This window comes from Biomphalaria glabrata, chromosome 1 (assembly GCF_947242115.1).
Source record: "Biomphalaria glabrata chromosome 1, xgBioGlab47.1, whole genome shotgun sequence".
Classification (NCBI taxonomy): domain Eukaryota; kingdom Metazoa; phylum Mollusca; class Gastropoda; family Planorbidae; genus Biomphalaria; species Biomphalaria glabrata.
Window position 1 is genome coordinate 56,291,073 of NC_074711.1, and position 27,280 is coordinate 56,318,352.

Here is a 27,280-nt window from a genome sequence, read left to right on the forward strand (position 1 = left end):
ACAAAACAAGAATCAATAAAAAAAAAAAATGACCAATTAGTTAATTAACTATTGGTAATTAATTATTTTGCTTGGTATCAAACAAGGGAAAGAAATAGTACTTGACAGATGTGGTGGTATAAACTGAATTAGTGCTCTTGAGAAGGCTAGGACCCCGAGTTCAAATTCAAAGTCATACTTTTAGTTTAATGCATTTATAAAAAACTAATCAGTGTAAAATTCACCTAGATATCCTTCTTCTTTTTTTACAAAGCTTATATCAACTCACTCTGTCTGTCTGGTAAAAAATGTTTACACATAATTTCTCCCACACCCATCCTCGGATCCAGTTGAAACTTTGCACACTCATTCATTGGCATAGACAAGATATGAATCAATAAAAAAAAGTAACCAATTAGTCAAATAATTACTTGTAATTAATTATTGTGTATGATACCAACAAGGGAAATTAATCCTTCAGTGTTCACATATATGGCTAAATTTGTTGGGTTTAGTACCCTTAAATAATTGTAAAATCTATTTTTCTCTCATGCATTCTCCGATCAAGTTGATACTTTAAACCAGTGTTTCCCAAAGGGGGATATGTGTAACCCCAAGGGTTTGGCAAGAGTTTGAACATTAACTATGCTTCTCCTTCTCATTGATGCAAATTTTTGTTATTTATAATATATATATATTTTTTTTAAAGGAAACCTCAGAATTTGCGCTATTCAGTTTTAGCTTTATCATCATAGGAATCCTTGGGCTTTATACATATAACATTTTTTTTTTGTAACAATTTTATTTTACATTTATTATTCTCGACAATTATTCTTTTTTTTTGGGGGGAGGGGGTACTCAGAGTTATGAAAATTATTAAAGGAGTACGCATAATTTGAAAGTTTGGGAAACACTGCTTTAAACAATTATTTATTGTACCTAACAAAACATGAATCAATTTAAAAAATAACCAACTAGTCAATCAACTATAGGTAATTCATAATTTTGTTTGATATCCAATAAGGAAAATAGCTTGTACATTATTGACAGATATAATTTTAAGGGTGAAGTTGTTCCCCTTTAGATAAGCTTTTTTTTTTTTTTAAATAATTTTTTATACGTTGCTTGTTGTTTTGTTTTTCTTGCTAATGATGGAATAAACAGAATTTGAAGTCACATTTGAGTGCAACAGTCTCAGGGGCCATCTTTTAAGTTTGCTTTAACTCTTTTTTTCTTTTATTCCTATCTTGTAATATGACTTTAAAATGTTTTTACGTACTTCATCCTATTTGCACACACACACACACACACACAAATAAATACCACACTAAATAAATATATCCATTGAGTCCTTCATGGCAGACAAACTTGCCAGCTTGTTAGTGTATCCAGTGTACAAAGGAAGTGTTGATAAGCTATTTGTTGTTTTAAAAGCTATATGAAATTTTTTTGCACACAGAATCAAATTTTCATAGCGCTTCAGTTTGTAGCACATAATAAACTCATGATGGAGGAAGCATTATACTTTCACTCTATGGCAGAGGCACAAGCTTACTTATAAACTAATGGGCAACAAAATAGAGGTAATAAAGAGGATCAACTGCTAAGATTAAGATATTGTTACCAAGAAAAGAATCCAGTTCCAGCGTGATTTCAAATGAAAACTTCTCATGTATGTTAAGTTTAGTTTATACATCATTAGACCTTGATGTATATACATCTTGTCTATCATTTACAAAAATAAATCCCTAATTGATGTGGTTTAGCTACCAAGAGCTCCTTTTTTACTTTTAGACTGATCAGGAAAGAATACCATTGCATGTAAAAACTTGATTTAGAGATTTATTTGTCATCCAGTACTGAAAATGTTCTTTAAAGAAAATATTATTGTGCATTTTAGAGCCATAGGCTAGTGCATTCATTAAAAAAATACACTAAGAATTTTGGAAACTTTTTGTTTTGGCAACATTGAGGGTCAATTTAGCATCCTTGACAAGTTGAATTGGAAAATCTCCTATAAAAATTTACAATTTATTATTTTACTTTGTGTTTGCTTCAAGGTGTATTTAAAAAATATGTATTTATTTACAGCATTGCAATGACAAAAGAAGTTTCGGTATTTTAAGAATTTTCAATAAATGAAACTAAAATTGTTAAAACTATTTGAGTAAACTTTTTTAAATCTCACAGATGGATATTTAACATTACCAGTGTCATTACTCAAAATCTTTATACATTTATAACAAAGATGATCTCTTTTCAATTTTATATCAGATTTTTTTTGATAATGCAGACTAAAAATGAACATGGACTGTTTATTTCAAATGTAGTTAAATATACTTTATGCACTATGATGTAAGTCAATAGTTAAAGAACCTTTTGACATTAATTTTTTTTTTCCATCGCACATTTTAATTTGGTAAAGTTATACACTAACCATCTCAATCAATATCTTTGTGTTGTTTTTGAAAAATCCTGAGGATGTAAAGGAGTTACTCTTAGCAGATGAACAGTTCATTATAAAACATAACCAGGAACAACTACAAAACGAATGTATGTACTGATCATGTATGCAAGTAAAGTTTGGCAAAATTAAGTCATGGGACACAACATATAGATTTTATAACTATTGAATTATATAGTTATATAAATATTGTCAGGAATTTAGATATCACAGACATTTTTGAAAAGAAAACAAGTGAGATGTAAACTAGTATTAAAAATCACTGTCAAATGTCTGAAAACAGCAGGCTTATTTGACAAATACACAAAGAAAAATGACACCAATAGGTTTCTAGGCTCTATTTGATATATATTACACTTAACAAGTGTATTGTCCAACAATATAGACAATGGGCAGCCATTTTGTAAGAATTTCTAGTAATGTCATGAGAACATATATAACCAAACAATCAAGGCATGAGGAGGCCAACACTGCAGGAAAGTTATAGACAATCTGGGACATCTCCTCATAAATGAAGGTTAAAATATTGTTGCAAAGATGAACTCAAAAACATCAGGTTAATACTTTAACTTAGAACATGAATTTATTCAATAACAATATAATAGTATTCATTACATTTTGTACACATTGTAATAGATGTATTGCAGACAAATAATTCTTTAAATTAAAACAAATACAAACATGAACGAGATTACTACAATAAATAATAAAGAAAACCATATGAGGCTCAACGGTCTATAGACAGTAACCTACGTTTGTGTTTTGTTTTTGTTTATAATTAACAATAAATCACTATGGTTCTTCCACAGAAGCAACCAAGAAACATGTGTATATTTATATTGCTTGTAACAAATTTACAGTGTTTTATTTACATGTGTTATGTCAAAAGTATTTCAATAAAATAGAATTTCAACAATTTTGACATGACAAATATAGTAAGTCTTAAGGAAGCAATGTTAAGTGTTCAGACTCAACAGGATAATAAATTAATCTCTTTTAATATTTTATTAACACCTATTTAATTCCAGTAATAATTAATGCATAAGAAGACAGACACAGCAAATACACTCCTAATAAATTTGGAACAGCTGTTAGAATCTCTGTTGTCTCTCACCAAATTTCAATCCAAACTAGTTTGATCTTTATTGACACAATATGTCAACATATTGCAAACAAATCTTGTTCCCTAGCAGTTAAATCTTCAAAGTACATTATATAAACCTATATATCACACATAGTTTCATTCAGGACTGTTCAAAGTTCTAGTTAGCTAGGCATAATCTCTCTGAGTTGTATAGCAGGAGACTGAAGAGAAATATCTTGTGAGATGAGACTATTAGTGTTTCTGTTTTCTATCTGACCATTACGCTGATGTCCATATTCAAATTTAATACGCAATTCACCAATGTGACTTCGAGGTAAAATATCTGGGATCCACTCAATAATGAACGGTGTTAATTCCTTTTGCGCACTAGCAAGACCTGAAACAAATAATTAATCCAATTAAAAATATCTATTTATCTAGTAATATTAAGTATAGCATGTTATAAAAGTTGGGCTATTAATAGAAAAAAACATCAAAAGGTCAGATATAGCTCATATTTAGGCAGTCAAGATTGAAATCAGCATTGAGAAAAACTGTTATCAGTCAACCTACAACAGGGCATTTGCAAGAGAAGATATGAGCCTCTCTTAAGACCTCTCTCAAAATAGAGTTTGATGATGATGATGATCACATGTTATGCCACTGTGCAGAGAGCAGAATAGTCCAGCAGATACAAAATGTATGCCAAGAAAGACAAAGCAAAGATTGCCACTGTGCAGAGAGCAGAATAGTCCAGCAGATACAAAATGTATGCCAAGAAAAACAAAGCAAAGATTGCCACTCAAATGGAGAACTGTGTTGCTTTTCAGTCACTTGTAAATTTCACTTCACTTATAATATAATTATATAATCATATCACTAAGTCCACTACTTGACTTCACATAAACCTGTTTCATCAATACAACTACTTGCTTCAACTTCTTAAAACTTGCTACATCAATAAGTTACAACATACTGTCTTGCTACCACTATTGTTTACCACTAATTTACTGTACTTGACTAACTCTCCTAACTAACTAAACTCTTTATCTCTCATACCACATTTCTTCCAGTCATACCTAACTCATGTTCACTATTAAATTTTTACATTCTGTATTTACAAAATTCACCAGAGTACAATAAGGTACAATAAGTTAACTATTTTTCCAGTGACACTAACAAAGATGTTCAGTACTTTGGCACTCTGTAATACTATTTCACTCACTGATCATTAAGACCATCGATTGCATTGTAAATGTAATCTTCCAATGTGACAGAGGCATTCCATCCTTTCTGGTTTGGAGACACCCACAATGATGTCCTGAGACAAACAGTCCACACCTCTAATTTGTCCAACCAACTAAATTCTAAGCCTAGATTCAAGGATAACTTTACCATTTGACAACCGTGTCTGAGCATTTACTATAATGGGAACAATAAATTGCCAAGTTTTCATCATTTTTATTAATTTTCTCATTATCTTCCTCTTTTTCTGTTCATCGATGATTTTCTTTGAAACCATAATTAAAATATGATATATTAACGTGAAAACAAAAATAAGCATATGCATAGCATTCAAGTCTTTCTTCAATGGCATGTTGTATCAGTGATATCTGTGCATGCACTTGACTAGTGTTGGCTGCTTACACTGAGTGTGTTCTGTTGTCACAGATTAATAATAAATTACTGTAGACGTTACTAATTAATAATGATAATAATGAGACTGTTTTTATCAAGGTAGACATATTTAACTAACTTTTATTTCCGTCCGATTCTTTGCTTTCGTATAAAACATAAACAACAAACAATGACGTAATATCTTCTAATATTAGCACATCCTTCCTTTTGAAGCTATTATCACATCCTTCCTTTTAAAGTTCTTAATACTTATATTTACAAGGAATTTTGACAACTCGACCACTTCTGGTTGTCTTGACCGGCACAGCAAGTTCTCTAGATGTTGGTTTATAATTGTCTGTTCCGTTTGTTCTAATAGTTTGCTGTTCATTGTCTTCGTCGGTGTCATAGTACCCAGAGATGTCTTCTTCGTAGCTCTTGTTTAAAAACCGTTGATTTCGTCTGTATGTTTTCCTATCATTTGTCTTTATGATGTAAGATCTGGGTGATGGATGTTTCTTAATGACGACTGCTTTCTGCCATGTTTGTCCTAGACGAACTCTCACCTTCTCCCCGACAGAGTAGTCTTTAGGTAACCTTGCTTTTGAATCGTACCTCACTTTGCTTTTCCTCTGTCGTTCGTTGAGCAATGTCTCTGCATTTTCAGCTACCGATGGTTTCAATAGTTTGGGATCAGTTGGAATGATGTACCTGAGTCTTCTACTCATCAACAGTTGTGATGGCGAATAAAGCAGTCCGCTTATCGGAGTATTTCTATACTCGAGCATAGCGAGATATGGATCTCTCCCACTTTTGTATGCTTTGTTGAATATCTGTTTTACGATACCAACATACACCTCACTTTGTCCATTTGATTGAGGGTACCTGGGACTTGATGTTGTTATCTTGAAACCCCATTCAGAAGCAAACTCTCTATATTGATAGCTATTGAATGGCATGTTGTCACTCACTATTTCTTCTGGTATGCCATGTCTAGCAAAAATACCTTTCATTGCCATGATAACACATTCTGCTGTTTTGTTCTCCAGTCGTTTTATTTCAGGGTATTTAGAGAAATAGTCCACAAAAAACAAATAGTCATTGTTTCGCCATTCAAACAAATCTGTGGCAACCTTTTTCCATGGTCTGTCTGGTACAGCATGAGGTAACAATTTTTCCTTCACATTATTTCTTTTGAACGTTGCACATGTTGCGCATTTCATTATTGTCGAAAAAATATCTTTGGACAATCCTGGCCAAAACACACTCTGTTTTGCCTTGGATCTAGTTTTCTCAAGACCAAAATGACCTATGTGCAACTTGTCGAGAATTTCATTTCTCATACTTGAAGGAATTATAATTCTGTTCTCATAAAACAATGATTACGCACGCGATAATGTATCAGCCATTTGCATTTTTGAACCTGGAGTGTAAATTACTGTTAATTGATATCTCAACAGTCTTAACATCATCAACTGAAGTCTTGGTGAAATCTTGTGTAAAGGCTTCGTCACAATAGTTTGCAAAGGTTTGTGATCTGATTGTACAGTCACAGTTCTTCCAAAAATATAATGGTGAAAATGTTCAGCTGCAAACACTATAGCTAACATTTCCTTTTCTATTTGTGCATATCTGCACTCTGTTTCTGTCAATGATCTTGACGTATACGCAACTGGTTTGTCTTCTTGCATTGAACATGCTCCCAACCCTTTAGAAGAAGCGTCACACTGAATAGTAACTGGCTTTTCAGGGTTAAACAATTGCAGAACTGGAGCTTCACTAAGTGTTTTCTTTATTAGTTGGAAAGCATTTTCTTGCTCTGCATTCCACTGCCACAATACATCTTTCTTTAGCAATTCACGCAATGGACTGGTAATTGTTGACATGTTTGGAATGAAACTTGACAGAAAGTTCAACATCCCTAGAAGTCTTTGAATTCCTGTTCGATCTGTTGGTGCTGGCATCTCCATTATTGCTTTGATTTTAGCTGGATCTGGACGAATACCATCTGCTCCAATTTGTCTTCCGAGATAATTAACACCAGAAAGTTTATATTGTATCTTGTTCTTGTTGAACTTTACATTGTTCTTTCTAGCTCTCTCCAGAACCTTTTCAAAAATTTGATCATGTTCTTTTTCATCTTTTGCTACAATCAGCATGTCATCTGACATGATATGTACACCTGGGATGTGTCTGAATACTGGATAAGCACGTTTCTGTAATACTTCACTAGCTGAGGATATACCAAAAGGCATTCTCAAGAATCTGTATCTTCCAAATGGAGTATTGAATGTACATAAATAAGAGCTTGGTTCATCCAACTCAACTTGCCAATATGCATCCTTTTGATCAAGTATACTAAACACTTTTGCTGCTCCCAGTGAACTATTGATTTGATCAAATGTTGGTATAGTGAAATGTTCTCTCATTATATATTTGTTCAGTTCTCGGGGATCTAAACACAACCTCAAAGAATTATCTTTCTTCTTTGCTATAACCAAGTTATGAACCCATTCTGTTGGTTCATCAACTTCTGTGATCACTCCATCTTGTTGCATTCGTGTGAGTTTTCTTTTTAATTCTTCATAGAGTGATGGTGCAACTCTGCATGCAAATTGAATAACTGGTTTTGCATCTGACGTCAGTTTAATGTGGTGCATTTTGTATGTACCAAGTCCTTCGAATACTTGCTTATATTTTTTCTATCAACACTCGTGGAACTTCATTTTGTTGCTTGACATCGTGTACTTCGACATTTCTCTTTGCCTCAATTAGTTTTAAAGCAATAGATGTCTTCAGACCTAGTATAGGATTTATACTTTTCTTGATCACGTACAGATCATCTTTAACTTCTACATCGCAGACTTTAAATGTGACCGATGCAACTCCCTTCAGTTCTAATGCTTCATCCCCCAATGCTCGTAGGGTATTATTTGAATTCTTTAACTGAGTATCAGTTTCTAAATTGTTCCACGTTGACTCTGATATCACATTAGCTTGTGCTCCTGTGTCAATCTTCATTTTGACTATTTTTCCAATAATATTGACATCAACCATCCAAACTTTGACATTGTTGTCAGTACCAATTGCCTATAACCACAACTCATTTACTTGGCTTGACTGACTTTCATCTTCCAGTGAATCAACGGCTTTGAAGTGTTTCGAACGACATTTTACAGCGAAATGATTTCTTTTTTTTACATTTTCGGCATGTCTGTCCAAATGCTGGGCAATTGTATTTTCCATGAGATCCACCACAAGATCTACAATCTCTAATGAAACTTGTTACATGATTCTTTGCCATATTTTCCTGTGAGGTTTTGACTGGCTTTCTATCTTCTGTCTTCTTTAATTTATTAGCAGCATCTACACGTAGTCCTTTCATATCTATCATTTGGTTCTGGGTATGCTCGTCAGCACGAATTATGCTTGCTGCTTTCTCTAAAGTTAAGTCTACATCTCTCAGAAGTCTCTCTCTCACTCGATCCGACTGTATGCCACATACCAATCAATCTCTGATGAGTTCATCTCGAAGGTTGTCAAACTTGCATTCTTTTGCCAAATTCTTTAACTCAGTATAATACTGTTCAAATGTTTCTCTGTCTTTCTGCTTTCTTGAAAAGAATTTAAATCTGTCATACACAGTGTTGGACTTAGGCAAAAAATGATTCTGAAACCTTTCAATTACTTTGTTTACAGTCTCATCTTCACATACTTGAAAAGTATTGTAGATATCTCGAGCGGGTTCACTGATCAGGTGTAACAATAAAGCTTTCTTCACTGGCTCGGGCTTCGTATTTTTTTCAGTGGCGACCATAAATAGTTCAAAACTTTGTCTCCATTTTTTCCATCTTTCAGAGAGATTACCCTCTAGTGACAACGGTTTAGGAGGATCGAATAATTCCATTATTCGTACAGTTTCTAGATTCTATGTCTAGATCTAGATCTAACAACATGAACTAACGACACCACAAATAGAATGTACTTTTAGCAATTTAGAAACCACTAGATCTAAATCTACCTGTTACCAGCACTTTAAAGCAATGTGACACTAGATTTGACACCTAATCTAACACCAGATCTGACACAAGATCTGAAACCAAATCTGACACCATGTTCTGTTGTCACAGATTAATAATAAATTACTGTAGACGTTACTAATTAATAATGATAATAATGAGACTGTTTTTATCAAGGTAGACATATATAACTAACTTTTATTTCCGTCCAATTCTTTGCTTTCGTATAAAACATAAACAACAAACAATGACGTAATATCTTCTAATATTAGCACATCCTTCCTTTTGAAGCTATTATCACAGAGTGTTCAAGTATTGAAAATCTTTTTGGGCTCAGGGATATTTTGCTCAAACACCAAATTCTTTTAGTTGAGAATCATTCAATACCAAAGTATCACTGTACATTTTGATGTTGAACAATTTTGAACTTCACTATATATTCACTTTTGCCCACAGAAAATACTATAGGACTATAAAGAGCTTCCCAGGTAATTCAAGCCATTTACTCATAAATACAGAAAAAAAAAGTGTGTTTGCTTTGAACTAATATTGTACTTTTAAGTTTTACTTCAGACTTACCAACTTTTAAATATGTTTTAAGTTCAAATGGTCTAATTGGCGTATGATTTTTAATTTTGTTTGCATCATTGAATGCATCTGTTCGTGGAGCTTCATAAGGATCATATGTTCCGTCTCTGTTTTCTACAAAACTTCGAGTCAAATCCAGTGTTAACTAAGAATATTAATATAATACTGTAAGCATAAGATATCATTTCCAATTAGACAAATAGATTTCCAAATAAAGCTATTTTTAAAGGATAAAATTATAATCTTTAAATAAATGAGCAATAATAGCAATGGAAAAAATATGAATTACTAATTGCTAAGTAACATAATTAAACATTTAAAGAGAGAACTCAATGGATTGAAACTACAGCAAAAATGTCAAATAACTGTAATTCATATGTTTTCATCATCAAATAATATTCTTTTATTTGCAAACAAAATCAGCAAGAGCTGACAGTAAATTATTAAGTTTCTAAATGTGACATCACAGTTTACAAATCTCAACAAACAAGAAAATCTTGTGATGTTTCAGTTCTATAACCATTTCTAAAAACAATTAGCTTTAAAAATATCCAATGTGTGTAAAAAATAGTTTCAGGCCAAAATAAGCTTTTGATAAGTGGGATAGAGTTAAACTACTAACAAATAATTCTAAACCAATTTCTTGTAAGCCTTAAAACTAACATTCAAGAAGCAGCAATTTTAGAATTGCAAACAAAAGGGGAATAAGTTAAAGTGAATAATAAGCAGGACTGGATACAAAGTTTGGCTTGTGGGTAATGGCTATTGATAATTATTGCAAAATTAAAACTTGTATTAAAATAAAAAAAAAAAGTTTAATGGTGCTTTAAGGATGTACTTAGAAAATCACCCTATAAACATATTCCACTAACAATTTAAGTTTGACTAACCTCTGGAGAGTCGAAAATTTGCTTGACTTGTGCTACACTTGTAATGTGCCAAGTAAATTTTGTAAATGTTCCCAATGGCAGAGCTTCTTTTCTTACAAAGCTTGTCGTCAAATTAGGTAAACGTTTTTTTCTACTTCCAGCAGATATTCTTTGCTGTAGACAGTCAAAAAATACTTGAGGAGCATGGAATACCAATGGATCAGGGGTACCTGGAAAATAGGCGGAAATTACATATACCAAAGGATTAGGGGTACCTGGAAAATAGGCAGAAATTATGTATACCAACGGATCAGGTGTAAGTGGAAAATAGGCAGAAATTACATATACCAAAGGATTAAGGGTCCCGGTAAAATAGGTGGAAATTATGTATAACAATGCAGGAAATTATATTATACCAATGGATTACGATAAGTTGATTGGTGGAAATAATGTATACAAGACCTGGAAAATTTGTTTGAAACTATGGAACACAACTATCTAGAAAGTATGTGGAAATAATTTTGACCAATGGATAAGACTATCTAGAATTGCACATAAATTGTTCAGGTTGTTTGGACTATGTGTAAAGAAGCATCTATAACCAATGGATTATGGCTCACTAGAAAACATATTAAGAACTAAATTTATACCAAGTGATCTAAGGTGACTGAATAGTGGATGGAAAATAGCTTATACAAATGGCTCAGTGGTGACTGGAATCCTGATATTATCATTTTTGATGGCTTCCATTGTAGCATTGTCTTGGAAACAATATAGATAAAAAAAAAGTGGTGGGAAGAATATATATGTATTAATTGATTGAATAAAAATGTTTAATCAAGATGCAACTAATGATATACTGCACATAGAAATATACCTGAAAAACCATAATGCATTGTTTGATTGATTCTTTCTGTGACACTGGCTAACCACTGCTGAAAGCTTACTGATGTTGAACACTCATCAATGGATGTCTGATAAGCTTTAAGAAAAAAAAAATGTTTCAAAACTAACACAAAAAAGTTACATCTTTTTATAGAGAAATGCTTTAATAAATTGTGAACTTACTTGGCTTTTTGTTAGCATTGTACTTAGAAACAGGTTGTTGTCCTCCAGACTGCTGCTGATGAAACTGAAACTGTACAGAATGGGTGGTTTCTTTAACTGGACTATTTTGTTGAGAATATAGACTGACTGTAGGGGGAATCTTCTGTTCTTGCAAGGTCAACAGTGCACTACTTGCTTGTGCTGTTTAACAATGAAAACAAAATTTGCTTCTTGTTTAAAAAAAATAATACAATAGCAACCAAAATGATAATACTAGTACCACAGTATACAGGTGCAGAAAGTTCAGACAAATGAAATACTACTGTTAAAATTTCACACACATGATCAACAATGTGTTAACAATGTATAACAATGGAACTTTGTTGAACTGCTAGACTGAACCTGCTACATGCCAGGAAAAAAGATTTCTTTTAATCCTTTTCAAGTGACATGCATTAAAAGAAAAAATGCTATTACAGCATGTAAATGTTAAAAAAAAAAGATTTGATATTTAGCCCATTAAAATTATTTTCTTTACAGTATATTAATTTTCTTGATTAAAACGCTCTAATTAACAATTTAATAGGGAAGGCCTGTATTACCTGACCAGTTTGTATCATTTTTATAATTTTAATAATAATGGCTATCCTGGCTATTCCAAAGATTAAGGAGGAGTGTAGTGTTTCACATGACTACAAAAACCCTGTTAACCCTAACCTGCATATTTTTCCACATATGATGCAGACAAAGGCGTTGTCTATTTAAATTGTTTTTTTTTTATATCTTCTGCACCTGCCTGCTACAAGGGCTTTTCTTTGGACCTCAAATGTGTATAAATAGAAGTCTTGAATTAGTTAAAAAAGAAAAGGTGAAGCTACCATTTAATACATGTGGTTGAAATTTGAAACCTAAACATTTTTTGAACAGTTTTAATGAATTAATTAATTTTTTTGCATTTTATGAAAAAAACAACATATTTTTACCTAATGAATCTTCTTTTTTTACTTTTTTTTCTGGAGCATGTACAAGTAGATCATCTTCTGATATGATTACTTCCATTGTATCAGTATCTGATGCAACAGCTAAGCCATCATCAACTTGTTGATACACAGCTAATACTTGACGATCAGGACTAATAGTATTCACTAAAATAGATAATTGAACAATATAAACTCTCCCAAATGAAATTTAATAATTGATTTATAATAAAAACAAATTTTGAGTCAATAAAACAATTTAATCAAAGAGACCGCACAATTGAAACAATTCAAAATTAAGAAACTTAAGAAATATATTTTTTAAAAAAAGCAGCTACCAATTAAAAAGGATACTTACGTTGCTCAAGATTTACATAATGTGAAAATTCTTCTGCCAATTTTTCATCACTAGCGAAAGCACAGATACAAGCAAAAAAATGTACACAATACTTAGAGATATCTTCTCTTGATGTACAGCTTCTAACCTTAAAATATTAATAATAAAATGTATAAAAAGGCTGTAACACTAAAAACAGAGATTACTTACAAATTATGTCAGAAATAGTAAGACAGAAACAGTTGTAAGAGAGAAATCATAGTATAGATATAACAGGATACAAATTACAGCCTACATGGTATTTTGAAAGTAATTTAACTCAAGAGGTGAACTGGGTGTCAAAATCAGCCCAGGCATTACCATCTAATTCAGGCTACATATTGCATGCTTTAATATCAGCCTCTCTTGATACCTGACCACATATGTAAAGTTTAATGCACTGAATACACGCATCAATAGCAAGCAAAAAAAAAAAAAAGGCAACTTATATGAGACTGTACAATGTAATTCATTAATAATACTAAGTTCTGCACCTTGAGGTAAATCCACTTCACTCAATAAGGTATTGTACTTCTACAAGTAGCTATTCTATGTGTTAGGCTAGGATTAAACTGTAAAATCTGTATAAGATCTTAATCAATAGTAAGGTGATTGCAAATAAAAACACTACATGGGACCACTTTAACAAGAAAATATTATAAGATCTTTAACATGCCTTACTGTAAATCACATGCCCATTCAGTGGCAGTCACACTGGCCATTAATAGCCCATATAGCCAGTCCATCCATGAACTCAAGACATTTATAGATGTATAATTATCAGTATCAAAAATAAAATAAACTTGCAAGAAACTTACCTTAAAAGCTCGACAAGTACACTGAAATTTGTAGTAAGGATGTTGTCTATTCCTTAATGTTGCAAAAAATGCACAATGCAGAAATCCTAAAGGTTGCTTTTTTGTAACTTTACATTTAACAACCATTATATTTTTTGTCACTCTCTGAACCACTGGCCCTGAAGTTTCGGTGGCTAAAACCCATACAGCTTGCCTAATTTCATTAGATATTTGTAAATTATTTAATACACTGTTCTTTAAACCTATAGGTTGAGCCTGTTGAGCACAGTCTATTGCAGAGCGAACATGCACACAAGCTTCCACACCATCTTTGAGAATGCTGTTAGTATCTGGCATTCCATTTCGATGACAGTTTTCAACATAGCACACAGAGGCAGCTATTAGGACACTTGTATCAAACACAGTTGCTGGGTTTCCATCCACATCATGAATGTAAGGAAGCTGAACAAAGCCTCTGTAATCAGGGCCCCTATCTCTCAGCCGAACAGAGTATAACTGTGTTGTGGAGCCTGTTATGATTTTGACAGATTCTGCACTGTGACCTTTTTTTCTCTCACGTTCTTTGAAGACAACATCACAGTCTTTATTTTTGCAGCTTAGTCCTCTAGTACCATTGAAAGTTCCACACTTGGGGCATTTTCTGACACCCCTGAGTGTAGGTTTGCCTAAGTCACCAAAAGGATGTTTACGCTTATCAACAACAGCAACACTTTGTGTGGTGTTGGCCATGGATGGGCAAGTCAGTATCAGTACTTACATCTGGAAGTCATAAAAATATAGTAATTTAAAAAAATAGAAAAAAAAAAATTTACTAAGTTAAGGCCTTGATTTTACTACCCCACATTACATTTCAAACATCAATAACACTCTCATATATATTTAAATTTCTATATTTGTAATGAATAAATTTTGATAGTTGATTCAATAAATAATATATAATGTGGTATTATTAACAAGGCTAGTTTCTGAGTTCTTCTTCGTTCTCTTTTTTTATGTTGGAGCATTCAGATGACTAGACCAATAAATGAGATGAACAACGCAGTGGTTTCCAAATCAGGGAGCTCTCCATATAGATTTTTTTCAAAAGTTTCTGAGTGATTTATCATCAATAACCATTTCAGTTTTACAAGCCAGAAATAATGATGCTTTTGATTGCAGGATAAAATAAATAAATAAATATATATATATGGTTTCTGAATCTCAGATCATATTATTATTATCTAATGTTAAGTACAATATTTTCAATCTTACATGATAAGTAAAAGAAAAAATAAGTTTAAAAAAAACAAACAACTAAACCATTTAAGCTGGCATTAAGTAATACAAATTAATGTAAACACATATAAGTAGAATTAATATTAGTTTCAAAAACCGACCCCCCACCCCCAAAACCAAAAATAAAAATACAAATTAAGCTTTTATTTTAAATTGAAAAAAGGTCAAGTGGATCCTTCACAACCTTCCTGAACAAAAAAATAAAATTTTACACAGAATAATCATTTACAATATACATTCACCTTTGATTTGTATTAGTACATCTTCTATAATGAACAATTAGATCTGGATCTAATGCTAGATTTTTCTAGGCAGGCGGAGCAATTTATTCTTCCAAACTCTATCCTGGTGGCGTCCAAAAGACCTACTGCCCCTGGCCAGACAGTTATCAACTTCCCTTGTAAGCTATACGTCATTTACTATGCTTCCTAGATATGTTAAGTGGTCTACCATGATAAGGGGCTGTCCATTTACAGTGATCCTTAGGGCTAAGTGTGTTTTATTGGGTGACTTCTGTTTTCCAGAGGTTTATAGATAAAGCAAAAATAGGAGGCAGCTTATGCAAATTTATCGACCATGATCTGGAGATCATGTTCAAAGTGAGCTAGCAGGGCACAATCAATGGCATAGAAAGCTCTGTTATGACAATTTTCTTTGTTTTTGTATGGAACAGTAGATGTCGAAGATTGAACACATTGAGGTCTGAGCAAAACCTGATGTAGATGTCTTCATCCAACCACTGACACAGCATTGACCCAGCCAAAGAAGATAGCAAATAGAGTAGGAGCAATTACACAGTCCTGCTTCACACCATTTTCTATAGGAAAGTGTCTACCAAGCAGTGATTCTTTCAACTCTTCTATATGGATCTGAGACATTGGTATTATACAGAAAGCCACTCAAGCTTACTTGAAAGCTTTCACCAAAGATGATTGCACTCCTGGACATACGGTGGCAAAACCGCACTACAAACAGCTATGTCCTAGCAAACGCCAGTATGGACAGTAAAGAGGGACTTCTTAATGGTCCGACAGCTACGCTGGGCAGGGCACATATCCAGTATGGGGGGTGAACGTATGTCAAAAGCAATCTTTTTTGTTGAGCTGAAAGGTGGTTGACATAACACAGGTGCCCCATGGAAACGCTTTAAAGAGCAGCTTAGGCACAACCTAGCTTTAACTGACATAGAAGAGAGCAATTGGTTGCAGCAGGCGGCTTCAGAAGGAGACAGCTGAAGGTCACTCACAAAGACTGCGGGATACACATTTGAGACCAAAATAAAATCCACTGGATAGAGGTAGACGGCAAAAAGAAAATCTTAATCGACCTTGGTAATGCCTGCACTAGATGTGGCAAAATATGTAGGTCGCAGCTGGGGCTGCGTAGCCACAGGAAATACTCCATTCCTCATTAATCTTCAAACTCAAAGACAAGCCTTATATTATTAATGCTATATTAATTTACAAATATGGATGATAATTAAAATAAGTTTTTGTACTTTATAGCATCTGTCTGTTAGAAAAGTGAAGTGGTAATACTACACATAGACACAGATGCAATCTTAATGACCAAAAATTGGTAAGTAATTAGTTTATGTTAATATTATATGAGTAAAGTGAAATTCTCAACTCTAAATCTAGTTGATCAAGTCTAGATGAATATCTAGTCTAAGATGTGCAGTGACAGAACCATTGTTTCACAGTGAACAGAGAAAAGATCTGCTTAACAATATTCTAGATCTATACTTAATAGCTTGGCAGCACAGCTCAGCTAATATTGCATTTTCGCAAATTAATCAACTTGAAATGTTTTACTTTTTTTTAGCGCCCCCGAAAGGGGAATAGACTATATTAGTTTTGTGTGGTCTATCTGTCCGCCCATCTGTCCCGTTTACATCTCAGAAGAGAAAATGAAAATCGGACATCATGATATTTTAGATCATTCAAAGTTCTGATGTAACAGCTACTTTTTCTTTTCCGAAAGTGAACCATTTAATTTTTAAAATTATCTATGCAAGCAGATTTTTTAAAAAAAAATACCACTTTTAAATGAAAAACTTCAGGGGATGTAAGTTTTTTAAAAAGGTCACAGACTTCTTCATTAATAACTCAAGCTTCATTCATAGATTCGCACTTAGGTACAAAAAATTTGCATCTATGGTCACAATGGAAAAAGTATCAATGTATTATTATAAATAAAATATATTTTCTTTTTATTAACTAACTCATGGAATGAAGTACTGATTGAAATGTTTAAAATATCAAATTTTGATACGAACTTCGTTTAAGTTGTAAGTTAAAAAAACAACTAACTACTTTTATAGCGCGCAAATTTTTACATATCCTCATACACTTGACAGTCTCAATAAGACCAAACAGAGCCCAGATATATATAAATAATTTAAATTTATTAATAATTTAAACAAAATTTTAATTATTAAGGCAATAGCTGATCTTCTGACAGCTTAGGGGTGGAGATGTATTTAAATGTAAACAGTAGTATCACATTAAGAAGTGAATCGGATACGAACAGCATCTAATAGTTACATAGTACACCATTACCCGGTACCAGCCAGTAGCTAAGCGTACTAATCCTGGTCATAATATTGGTCATGGTCTAGTAGTTTAGGATTAAACGTGTTAAGTCATACGAAGTATAGTCTAGATCTAGATTCTATAAAGATTCTAGATCTATTCTAGATTCTAGATCTAGATATGATTCTGTTGTAAAGAATGTTGCCTCCTCTTTGAACCAAAATGCTAAAATAGATCATGTTTATTGCATTTCATATATATGCAATGGCAGCTTTGAGTAATTCAAGTAATTTCATGAAAATGGGGTAGTAGGATTCACAGTAGGTGGCGTTAGGCAAAAAGGGGGACACTAGGGCGGCACCAGGCACAAAATGTGCATGCAAAAATAAATGAAGAAACTGGAATGTGCTATGAAACAAAGCGAATACAAAATATCTTCAAAGTTGACAAAGTATAGATAGAAAAAATTATAATTAGATCTAGCTTCTAAACTTAAATTGAAGAATAGAAAGTCCTCTCTGCATCATAAATTTTCTCCTCCCAGTAGTTAGTGGTAGGCTCATCAATTAGTCATTTAACTTTCCGCAATCATGTGGAGCGAAACACTGGATCAAAAGTTATGATCAATCTAATCCAGCAGCCTCATTTCTTACACTCTCAAAGACATAATTTATCAAATGACTTACTTCATTATAGATGTCTTCCAGTTCAATCACAGCTGCTCATATTCTAATATTTTTGAAACAACATTACAATTTTGCACTTGACAATAAGCTGAACAATAATATTGAATGTTTTTAGTCTTTAGTACTGTACAATACTGAATGTTTCCAGAAGCTGTTAATTTTAGTATTATATATCTAGAATCTAGATCTAGTCCTACTAGAATAGTTGATCTAGTTAAGTCTAGTACTAGTAGAAATAGTAGATTAAGTAGATATAGACATTATTCTTGATCTAGAAAGAAAATATTCATCAGGAATCTTGAGAGACAATCTTTTCCATTAGCAACTTGTGTAATTAAAGAGGTCAATCCTTAATACACAGCTGCGGTCACAGGTTATATGTAATCACCAGGCACCGTTGCATTTTCACCCTTCTTTCTACTACTGTTGTGTATGGCATTTGCAATCTGGGACCCTTCCTTTATGCTCGCTCTCCATGTGGAGCTATCCAGTGCCACTTTTTCCCAGCTGCTAGTGTCAATTTTGAAGAGCTTCATATTGCGTTTGCATACGTCCATATACCGTAAAAGTGGACAACCAGCGACTCTCCTGCCTTCTCCTTTGATCACCATACAGAATATCTTATGAAAGTCTACCTTCTGGCATTCTATGAACGTGGCCAATCCAGCCAAGGCATCGGCTGCTGATAACACAGCGGATGTCCTGACACCCTGCTCTTCATAGCACTTCCTCATTGGTTATCTTATCTTGCCACTTTATTTTAAAGATCAACCTTAGGCATCGGAGGTGGAAGATATTTAGATTTTTTTCCTGCCATGAGTAGGTTGACCATGTTTCACTTCCCTATAGCAAAGTGTCATCACAAAGGTCTGGTAGACTAAGGCTTTGGTATTGTTAGTCAGCAAGGTATTGTCCCACACTCTTTTCTGCAACCATGACATGGTGTCCATTACTTTGGCTATCCAGTTGTTAATGCCTTTATCCAGTAGAGAATTGTTGGATATGATGGAGCCAAGATAGTAAAAATGGTCAACAATTTCAAATGGTTGATCATTACTGATATTTATTTATAAAATATTTAATTGGGGATTAAATGACCGGGGATGAAGTGACCGGGGGATGAAGTGACCAGGGGATGAAGTGACCAGGGGATGAAATGACCGGGGATGAAGTGACCGGGGATGAAATGACCGGGGAAGAAATGACCGGTCACCATATTTAAGGTCAAAAAGGCCATGTGTTTTATTTAATGCAGACAAATTTTACCTACATTATTTGATTCCAGACACCATAATTTATTTCAGACAGTCTCTATATTTAGGCATCAATAAACTCAGATTTTAATTCTATATTAACATTAACTAAATTTTAAGATCCCCAGGCATAGCCCCTCACATGAAATCATTAGATGTAAAAAAAAAAAAGGGGGGGGGGGGAGGAAACAGTCAAGACACTGTATCAAGAGATCATCAATAATTGATTGACCATTAAAATGTGAAGTCAGCCTCAAATAAATAGAGTCAGTCGTGCTTCTCGATCTAGATGTGTGGCGCCGGGTCTATAAAATTATATATATATATATTTTATTTTTTTTTGCCATAAAGTATGATAAAGCTCATAATGCGCTACAAAGACACTCCTTTGAAACATCATAAATACACAAATTAATAAAATAATTAAAATAACACATTTAACCACTCTCTTATTCTGCCTACACCCCCTTACCCACGCTTTCTTCTTACGCAATTCCCACTCTCCAACATTCACACTTTTTCAGTGCAAAGTAACAACGTACATTTCAAAACTCAATCCATACGCAGCAACCAGACTAACACAACAAAAAAAAAAGGTCAGTGATAGCGCAACACACTGCTGTAAACCAGGCCATCAACACAGCCCCATAACATTGTTCAAGTTGAAGTAAAAACAATGTTGTGGGGAAAGGGGGAGGAGCCATCAGTCGAGTACCTACGGTCGAGCCGCTAATTAGGTCACAAACACTAGGCGTGATAGATACTTATTATAAATAGATATATATATATATGTTGTTTGTGTGTGTGTGTGACAAATACTAAGCGTGCTCTAAAATACGGGGTCTTTTTTGGTCAACCAGGTGGTTTAGGGAGGGCGGATCTATCTACATCTATAGGTAACACAATTCACATGCTACCATAGCTTTTCAGCTCCCTCCCTCCCCCGCCCGATCGAAAAATATCTAGTGCTGACTTTTGGGCTGTTACACACACTGAGCATGCTAGATCGGTGGCTAGATATGTAGAGCCGCGTATGTTTTGTTTTTAAGTCAATCACGTAAACCGTTGTGTCCTCCAATGGCTTGGGGAGGGCGGGATAATCTATTGGCTACCAAAGCTTATTAGGCTCTCCCCCAAATAAATAATATCTGGATTTATTAAGGGCCTTAGATCTCAAAATAGCTGAGACCTAAATAAGTACCGGTACGGTAATGTGTCGGTAATACGTTACTGGACTTAGCACCTAACACTTACACTTATGTGTATCGTCAGTTTCTAAGCAGAGCTGATAGATTCCTTCGATGTGGAGCATGTGAAAATGAGTAAAATCTATCTGACTTGACATGGCGTAAAAAGAAAATGATATTTATAAATAAAAAAAATATAAAGATTATAACACTTTTGAAACACCATACTTCTAGTAGGTTAGATAGTTTCTTAATATGTTCGATTCTTGAAGGTAGCGGTAAAACGATGCTTTTGAAATCATAGACCAGACCCACTTTAACATCAAATATAATTTTAACTAGAATCTATGAGTAGAGTAATTATACAGTAATAGATTAAAACATGTCTACTTTTTAAGAAAAATAGATGAGAAGTTCATAGACACAATCATTTTTTTCATAGGTCTAATCCTTACGGAGATACACAAATTCAAACATAAAAAATGTTGGCGACTGAGCTTAACTTGTTCAATAGAGTCAGACGTAGATCTAAGTCTTGACTCTAGTTCTACACTTACTCACTTAGTAAAGTTAGTAGCTAAGTAGAGTAACTAGAATACTAGATCTAAGTCTAACTTAAGTACTCTACACTCTAAGTCGTCTAGGAGTAGTAAGAGTTAAGACTTAAACTTAAGAGTAGGGCTGAGTAGTAAAATCTTAAGGACATAAATGAGCTTTTCATAGAAACTTTACACAACCTAAGTTTAGATCAAATCATTAAAAAGCCAACTAGATTAAACAACACATTAGATCTCTTCTTAACCAACAGACCTGGATTAGTAGTTGATTATGATATTATCCCTGGTCTATCAGACCATGAGATCATAAAAATACACAGTCAGATAAAAGCAGTAGCCAATACAAAACCCAAAAGAAAAATCTTACTCTGGAATAAATGTAACCTAACACAACTACACCAAGCTGCATTAAACTTTCAACAAACATTCTTATTAGAAAAAGACATTAACCAACCAGTCGATGACCTCTGGAATTTCATTAAAAACCATCTTAAAAGCATTATAGAAAATCATATACCAACTAAATACACATCAAACAAAATAAATAAATGCTGGTTTAATAATAGACTAAAGAAGCTTTGTACACAGAAGGAAAACATATATAGAAAATTTAAAGAAACTAAGGCAGAAAGAGTTTACAAAAAGTATATAAAAATTAAACACTTAACCCAAAAAGTAAGCAGACAGCTGCAGAGTGAATACATAAACAATGTAATATCTAAAGACAACAACAAAAACCTATGGTCATACATTAAGTCTAAGAAAATGGAAACAACAGGCATAGCACCATTAAAAGATGAACATAACATAATACATAATGATAATGAAACTAAAGCAAACATCCTAAACAAATACTTTGCATCAGCATTCTCAGCCCCAGGAGACAAAGACATATTACTTAATTTAAACCAAGTAGACAACATAGAAGATTTAGTAGTACAAGAAAATGGAATAAAAAAACTATTAGCCAACACCAAACCAAATAAAGCGTCTGGACCTGATGGTATTCCAGCTAGATTACTCAAAGAACTAAGCAATGAGCTAGCCCCAGTGTTCAAAATACTCTTTCAGGCATCGCTTAACCAGGGCAGAGTACCAAAGGACTGGAAAGAAGCTAATGTCACCCCCCTATTTAAAAAAGGAGAAAAATCTGACACAGGACGGGCCAGGAAACTACAGACCAGTATCTCTTACCAGCATCACATGTAAAATCCTAGAACACATAATATGTAGCAGCATCATAAGCCACTTAGACAAACATAATGTCCTCACCCCATACCAACATGGCTTTAGGAAATATAGATCATATGAAACAACTAATAGGACTAATTGATGATTTTTCAAAAGGTTTAGATAATAGTGAACAAATAGATGCTATCTTACTAGATTTTTCCAAGGCTTTAACAAAGTTCACCACCATAGTTTGCTTAAAAAATTAAAATATTTCGGCATTAATGGTCCACTGCATCAGTGGATCAAAGATTTTCTGATAGGGAGAGAACAAACTGTAATAATAAATGGCTCTAAATCAACACCGATAACAGTAAACTCAGGTGTACCTCAAGGAACAGTCTTGGGTCCACTACTATTTTTAATTTACATAAATAAATGATTTACCAAAAATTGCATTAGTTCAGGAACAAAAGTCAGATTATTTGCAGACGATTGCATAATATATAGAACAATAAAAACAACACAAGACACAGATATTTTAGAAAGAGAATTAGATGAAATACAGAAATGGGAATCAAACTGGAGCATGTCTTTTCACCCAGAAAAATGTCAGTTGTTAAGAGTAACAAAAAAACTAAAACAAATTAATTCCACTTATCTTATTCATGGCAAACCAGTAACACAGACTAATAACGCAAAATACCTAGGTGTTATAATAAATGAAAAACTGTCATGGAATCCACATATTGATGAAACTATAAAAAAAATCCAACAAAGCATTAGGGTTTATTAAAAGAAATTTCTATAAATCAAATAAGAACATAAAACTAAAATGTTATTTAACCTTGGTTAGGCCTAGGCCAATAATAGAATATGCATCCTCCGTTTGGGACCCCTCAACTCAAGAAAACATTAAGAAACTGGAACAGACACAAAATAGAGCAGTGAGATTCATAACAAAATATTCACATTTGACTAGAGTAACACCTTTAGTAAAATCACTAAATTTAGAAAGCCTTCAGGACAGTAGACTCAAAAGTAAAGTAGCAATTATACATAAAACACTGAACCATAATCTTCAAATGCAAAAACAAAATTTAATAAAATACTCTGAAAGACACAAAGATAAAGGCACATTCCTCATCCCATATGCTAGGACAAATTTGTACAAATACTCCTTCTTCCCTAGACCTAGTGCTATAATATTAGAGCATGGAATGGGTTGCCTGAGATAGCCAGGAAAACCAGTGACTTGGCAGAATTTAAGTCATTGGTTAATATGCATGACTAAATGCATGACGCGTAGGACGTAATCATCTTCTTTTTTGAAGTAACGTCTGTATTATATAAGATAAGATAAGAATTAGAATCTAGTTCTAGACTAGATCTATTTTAATATTTTTATTACTATTTATTTAGTTTAGATCTATAGTAGCTTCTTATATTAGGCACAGCTCATCAAATTCTCCTTTAAGAAACACGTCGCTTTTTTTGTTTATAATTAACTTGTTTTTATGTTTGGAGCTAAAAACGATGTTTCGGGACAGTGCATGTCCAATTTTAGATTAAGTTCCTGTATTTTTGTTCCGCTTTTCCAAAGCAGATGGCAGTTTTTTAGATTCTTGGTAACCAAGTATGTAAAGCTATTGTATAAACCTCCCCCGGCAATTCATACCCATATAAGGGATGAAGGCTATACTATATTATGAGCCTGTTTGATCGTAGGCTGGTGGATCTATCAAAATAAGCTTCCAAACATCTTTAGAAAGACATTTCAATCACATTTATTCCGTAAGCTGTTAAATAAAATTAAAAAAGGAGGTGTTTCAACATTAATAATGAATTTAACACATTCTCCTATAGTGCACAAGGCAAAATCGTAATAAGAAATATTACTGGGAATTAATAAATCTATGATTTTTTCAATGAATAAAAGTGACCTAGATCGAGATATCTAGAATATATAATTTATGAATGAAAGAAAAAGTGCGGGCTGCTAATTTGAAGCCAGAGACCATGCCCACTGCAGGTGATCACACCAGGCGAGAGCGTGTAGTGTCACAACCTATCATACAGGCAGTGGAGGGAAGGGGGAGAGAGTCATGAAAAGAATTATAAGCATCTATGGGAGGGTGGGGATGTTAAGGTGTAACAAAACGAACATCCAAAATATGAAAAGAAGAGGGTCCTTGGATGGGAATTAAAAGAAAGAGACAGAGAATACATGTAGCCTAGTTGAAAATATCATGTTTATTAAATTATAATAATTAATTTATAGATCTATGATTTATAGAGATTTATTTCTGTGTGTTTCTACACATAGTTTATATAGGTAGGCATATATAAAGAGACAATATACTATAAATACATATTGCAGAAGTGAATCTACTTCTTTTAATACAATCTAAATAATTTTTAATTAACACAGAGATATAATTTATTAGCAATAACATAGTGGTGTTTCTTAACGGTACTCGATGTGCGCTAAAGGAGAAAGCACAAAAACATCGTTTATTATAGGAGCATGAAGTGACCTGATTTATTTTAAAATAAAATCTTGACAATGAAAGGTAATTCAAAGAATCACAGCTATTTTTATAGTCCTTTAGTTGCAGAATAAGAATCTGCTTTCAGTTTTTTTGTAAGTTAAACCGTCACCAAATAAAAAAATAAAATAAAAATTTGACCTAGATCTAGTTCCCGAATACGGTGTGCCTAATATAAGAATCTACTATAGATCTAAATCTAGTATATAATTATAGATCTAGATTACTCTAGATTACATAGATCTAAGTCGATTAAGATTATACTAGATTTAGACTAGAGTCTAGATTATAATTACCAATAAATAAAGTGTAATATCAATAAATCATTTATTTAATCATTAAATAATTGTTATAATTATAGTTTGTTTTCATTTTTTATACACATTCGCCATTTTGCAGTTTTTTTATCCAGTGTTGTTCAAAATAATGTTCCAACTAGGTCAACATTCGTTCATATTCTTAAAAGATTATGTTATGAACAAATTTTGATATCAATGTCTAGATAGAGCTGAACAAAGTGTGATCCAAAGAAAACTGTTTATGACAGTAAAAATATTGTACAGAAATAAAATTGAAAAAGGGGTTTGCACAAGACTAATAACTATGCAATTAAAAGGGATAACTTTCGGTAAAAGAAAGTAAAAAATCCAACCAGGCAACGGCAATAAAAGGTCAACCTATAAAACGATACATGTGAATGTTCTCTTCCTATAGAAATATCTCCACAAAGATCTGTCTCTGGCAATGTCTGTAGCCTCTTCCCACCTGATGTCCACTGCTCTGAGATTCTCCATGAAAGTGTGGCACCAAGTTATACGAGGACGTCCCTGTTTGCGCTTTCCTGGTATTGCCTGGCCTCCATGTCATTTTGTCGGAGAACATGTACCGCAAACCTAGGCGGCAAACCTCTTGCGACGCTCTGTCACAACCCCACTAAAACTAAAAGACTAATTAACTTAAGTGGTCGACTCCCAGTTCGGCAGGGTTTTGTTGTTTAAGACCAAATCTCTATACCGATAGCTCCTAAAATCCATCTTAGCAATTTTTGTTGAACCACATTTAGTCTTTAGGCAGATGACTTCTATGTCTAACATGCAGATATAAGCTATCTTGATGTTGGGATAACGATTTGTATTATTGTCCCAAGTCCAATGGCTTGGCTTGTCCAAATAGGCTGCAGCCTTGGTTAGGCCAATAATAGAATATGCATCCTCTGTTTGGGACCCCTCAACACAAGAAAACATTAAGAAACTGGAACAGACACAAAATAGAGCAGTGAGATTCATAACAAACAAATATTATTCACATTTGACTAGCTCGAGTAACACCTTTAGTAAAATCCCTTAATTTAGAAAGCCTTCAGGACAGAAGACTCAAAAGTAAAGTAGCAATCATACATAAAACAGTGAACCATAATCTTCAAATACAAAAACAAAATTTAATAAAATACTCTGAAAGACACAAAGATAAAGGCACATTCCTCGTCCCATATGCTAAGACAAATTTGTACAAATACTCCTTCTTCCCTAGTGCTATTAGAGCATGGAATGGGTTGCCTGAGCTAGCCAGGAAAACCAGTGACTTGGCAGCCTAGAATTTAAGTCATTGATTAATATGCATGACTAAATGCATGACGCGTAGAACGTAATCATCTTCTTTTTTTTGAAGTAACGTCTGTATTATATAAGAAGAATAAGAAAAATGCTCTCTGCCTTTCCTATTCGGCACGCTACGTCATGGTAGGCATCCACATCGTTTGTTATGATGCTGCCAGGTATGTGTACTTTTCCAACTCTTCCAAGCTCTGCCTCGCCAAGTCTAACGGAGCATCATTTTTCTTATTCCCACTCGCATAATTTTAGTCTTATCCAAGTTATGTGTGTATATATATATATATATATATATATATATATATATATATATATATATATATATCAAATGGCAAGACAAAATACCAGATACTGAAGTCCTTCGAAGAGCGTGTCTGCAAAGCATCCACACAATCCTGATGCAGTCCCAGTTGCGATGGGCAGGACACGTCTGCAGAATGGAAGACCTCCGCATCCCTAAACGACTCTTGTATGGCCAACTAAGCGAAGGAAAGCGCTTCAGGGACACCCTCAAAGATTCTCTGAAGGCGTTCAGCATAGATCCAGGCACCTGGGAGACAGAGGCACATGACAGAGCATGACGGCGTCGCGCTCAGGTTGCTGAGGAAAAGAGAACAACGT

General features: G+C 33.6%; 1 protein-coding gene across 3 annotated transcripts; it reads right to left on the minus strand.

The window, feature by feature from the left end:
* Positions 1-2,359: 2,359 nt before the first annotated feature.
* Positions 2,360-25,575, minus strand: LOC106052293 (uncharacterized protein C2orf42 homolog). Of its 3 annotated transcripts, XM_056045633.1 has the most exons (10): positions 25,346-25,575; positions 20,841-20,923; positions 13,839-14,597; positions 13,003-13,129; positions 12,651-12,812; positions 11,689-11,868; positions 11,498-11,602; positions 10,642-10,850; positions 9,743-9,896; positions 2,360-3,924 (listed from the first exon to the last, which is right to left on the minus strand). In XM_056045633.1, the coding sequence occupies exons 3-10, from the start codon at positions 14,565-14,567 to the stop codon at positions 3,710-3,712; spliced, it is 1,881 nt and encodes a 626-aa protein (XP_055901608.1). In that variant the 5' UTR covers positions 14,568-14,597; positions 20,841-20,923; positions 25,346-25,575; the 3' UTR covers positions 2,360-3,709. The 3 variants fall into 3 exon arrangements, with proteins under 3 accessions (XP_055901608.1, XP_055901601.1, XP_055901615.1); XM_056045626.1 differs by lacking the exon at positions 20,841-20,923 and having other exon boundaries at positions 25,346-25,574; XM_056045640.1 differs by lacking the exons at positions 20,841-20,923; positions 25,346-25,575 and adding an exon at positions 15,356-16,645.
* Between the last annotated feature and the right edge of the window lie 1,705 nt (positions 25,576-27,280).

Bases quoted from the DNA above. Each gene is read 5' to 3' on its own strand.
- LOC106052293 (XM_056045633.1), bottom strand. From the start codon at position 14,567: ATGGCCAACACCACACAAAGTGTTGCTGTTGTTGATAAGCGTAAACAT. The intron at 12,813-13,002 runs GTAAGTATCCTT...TATCTATTTTAG, and splicing joins TTATGTAAATCTTGAGCAAC to TGAATACTATTAGTCCTGAT. The intron at 11,603-11,688 runs GTAAGTTCACAA...TTTTTCTTAAAG, and splicing joins CAATGCTAACAAAAAGCCAA to CTTATCAGACATCCATTGAT.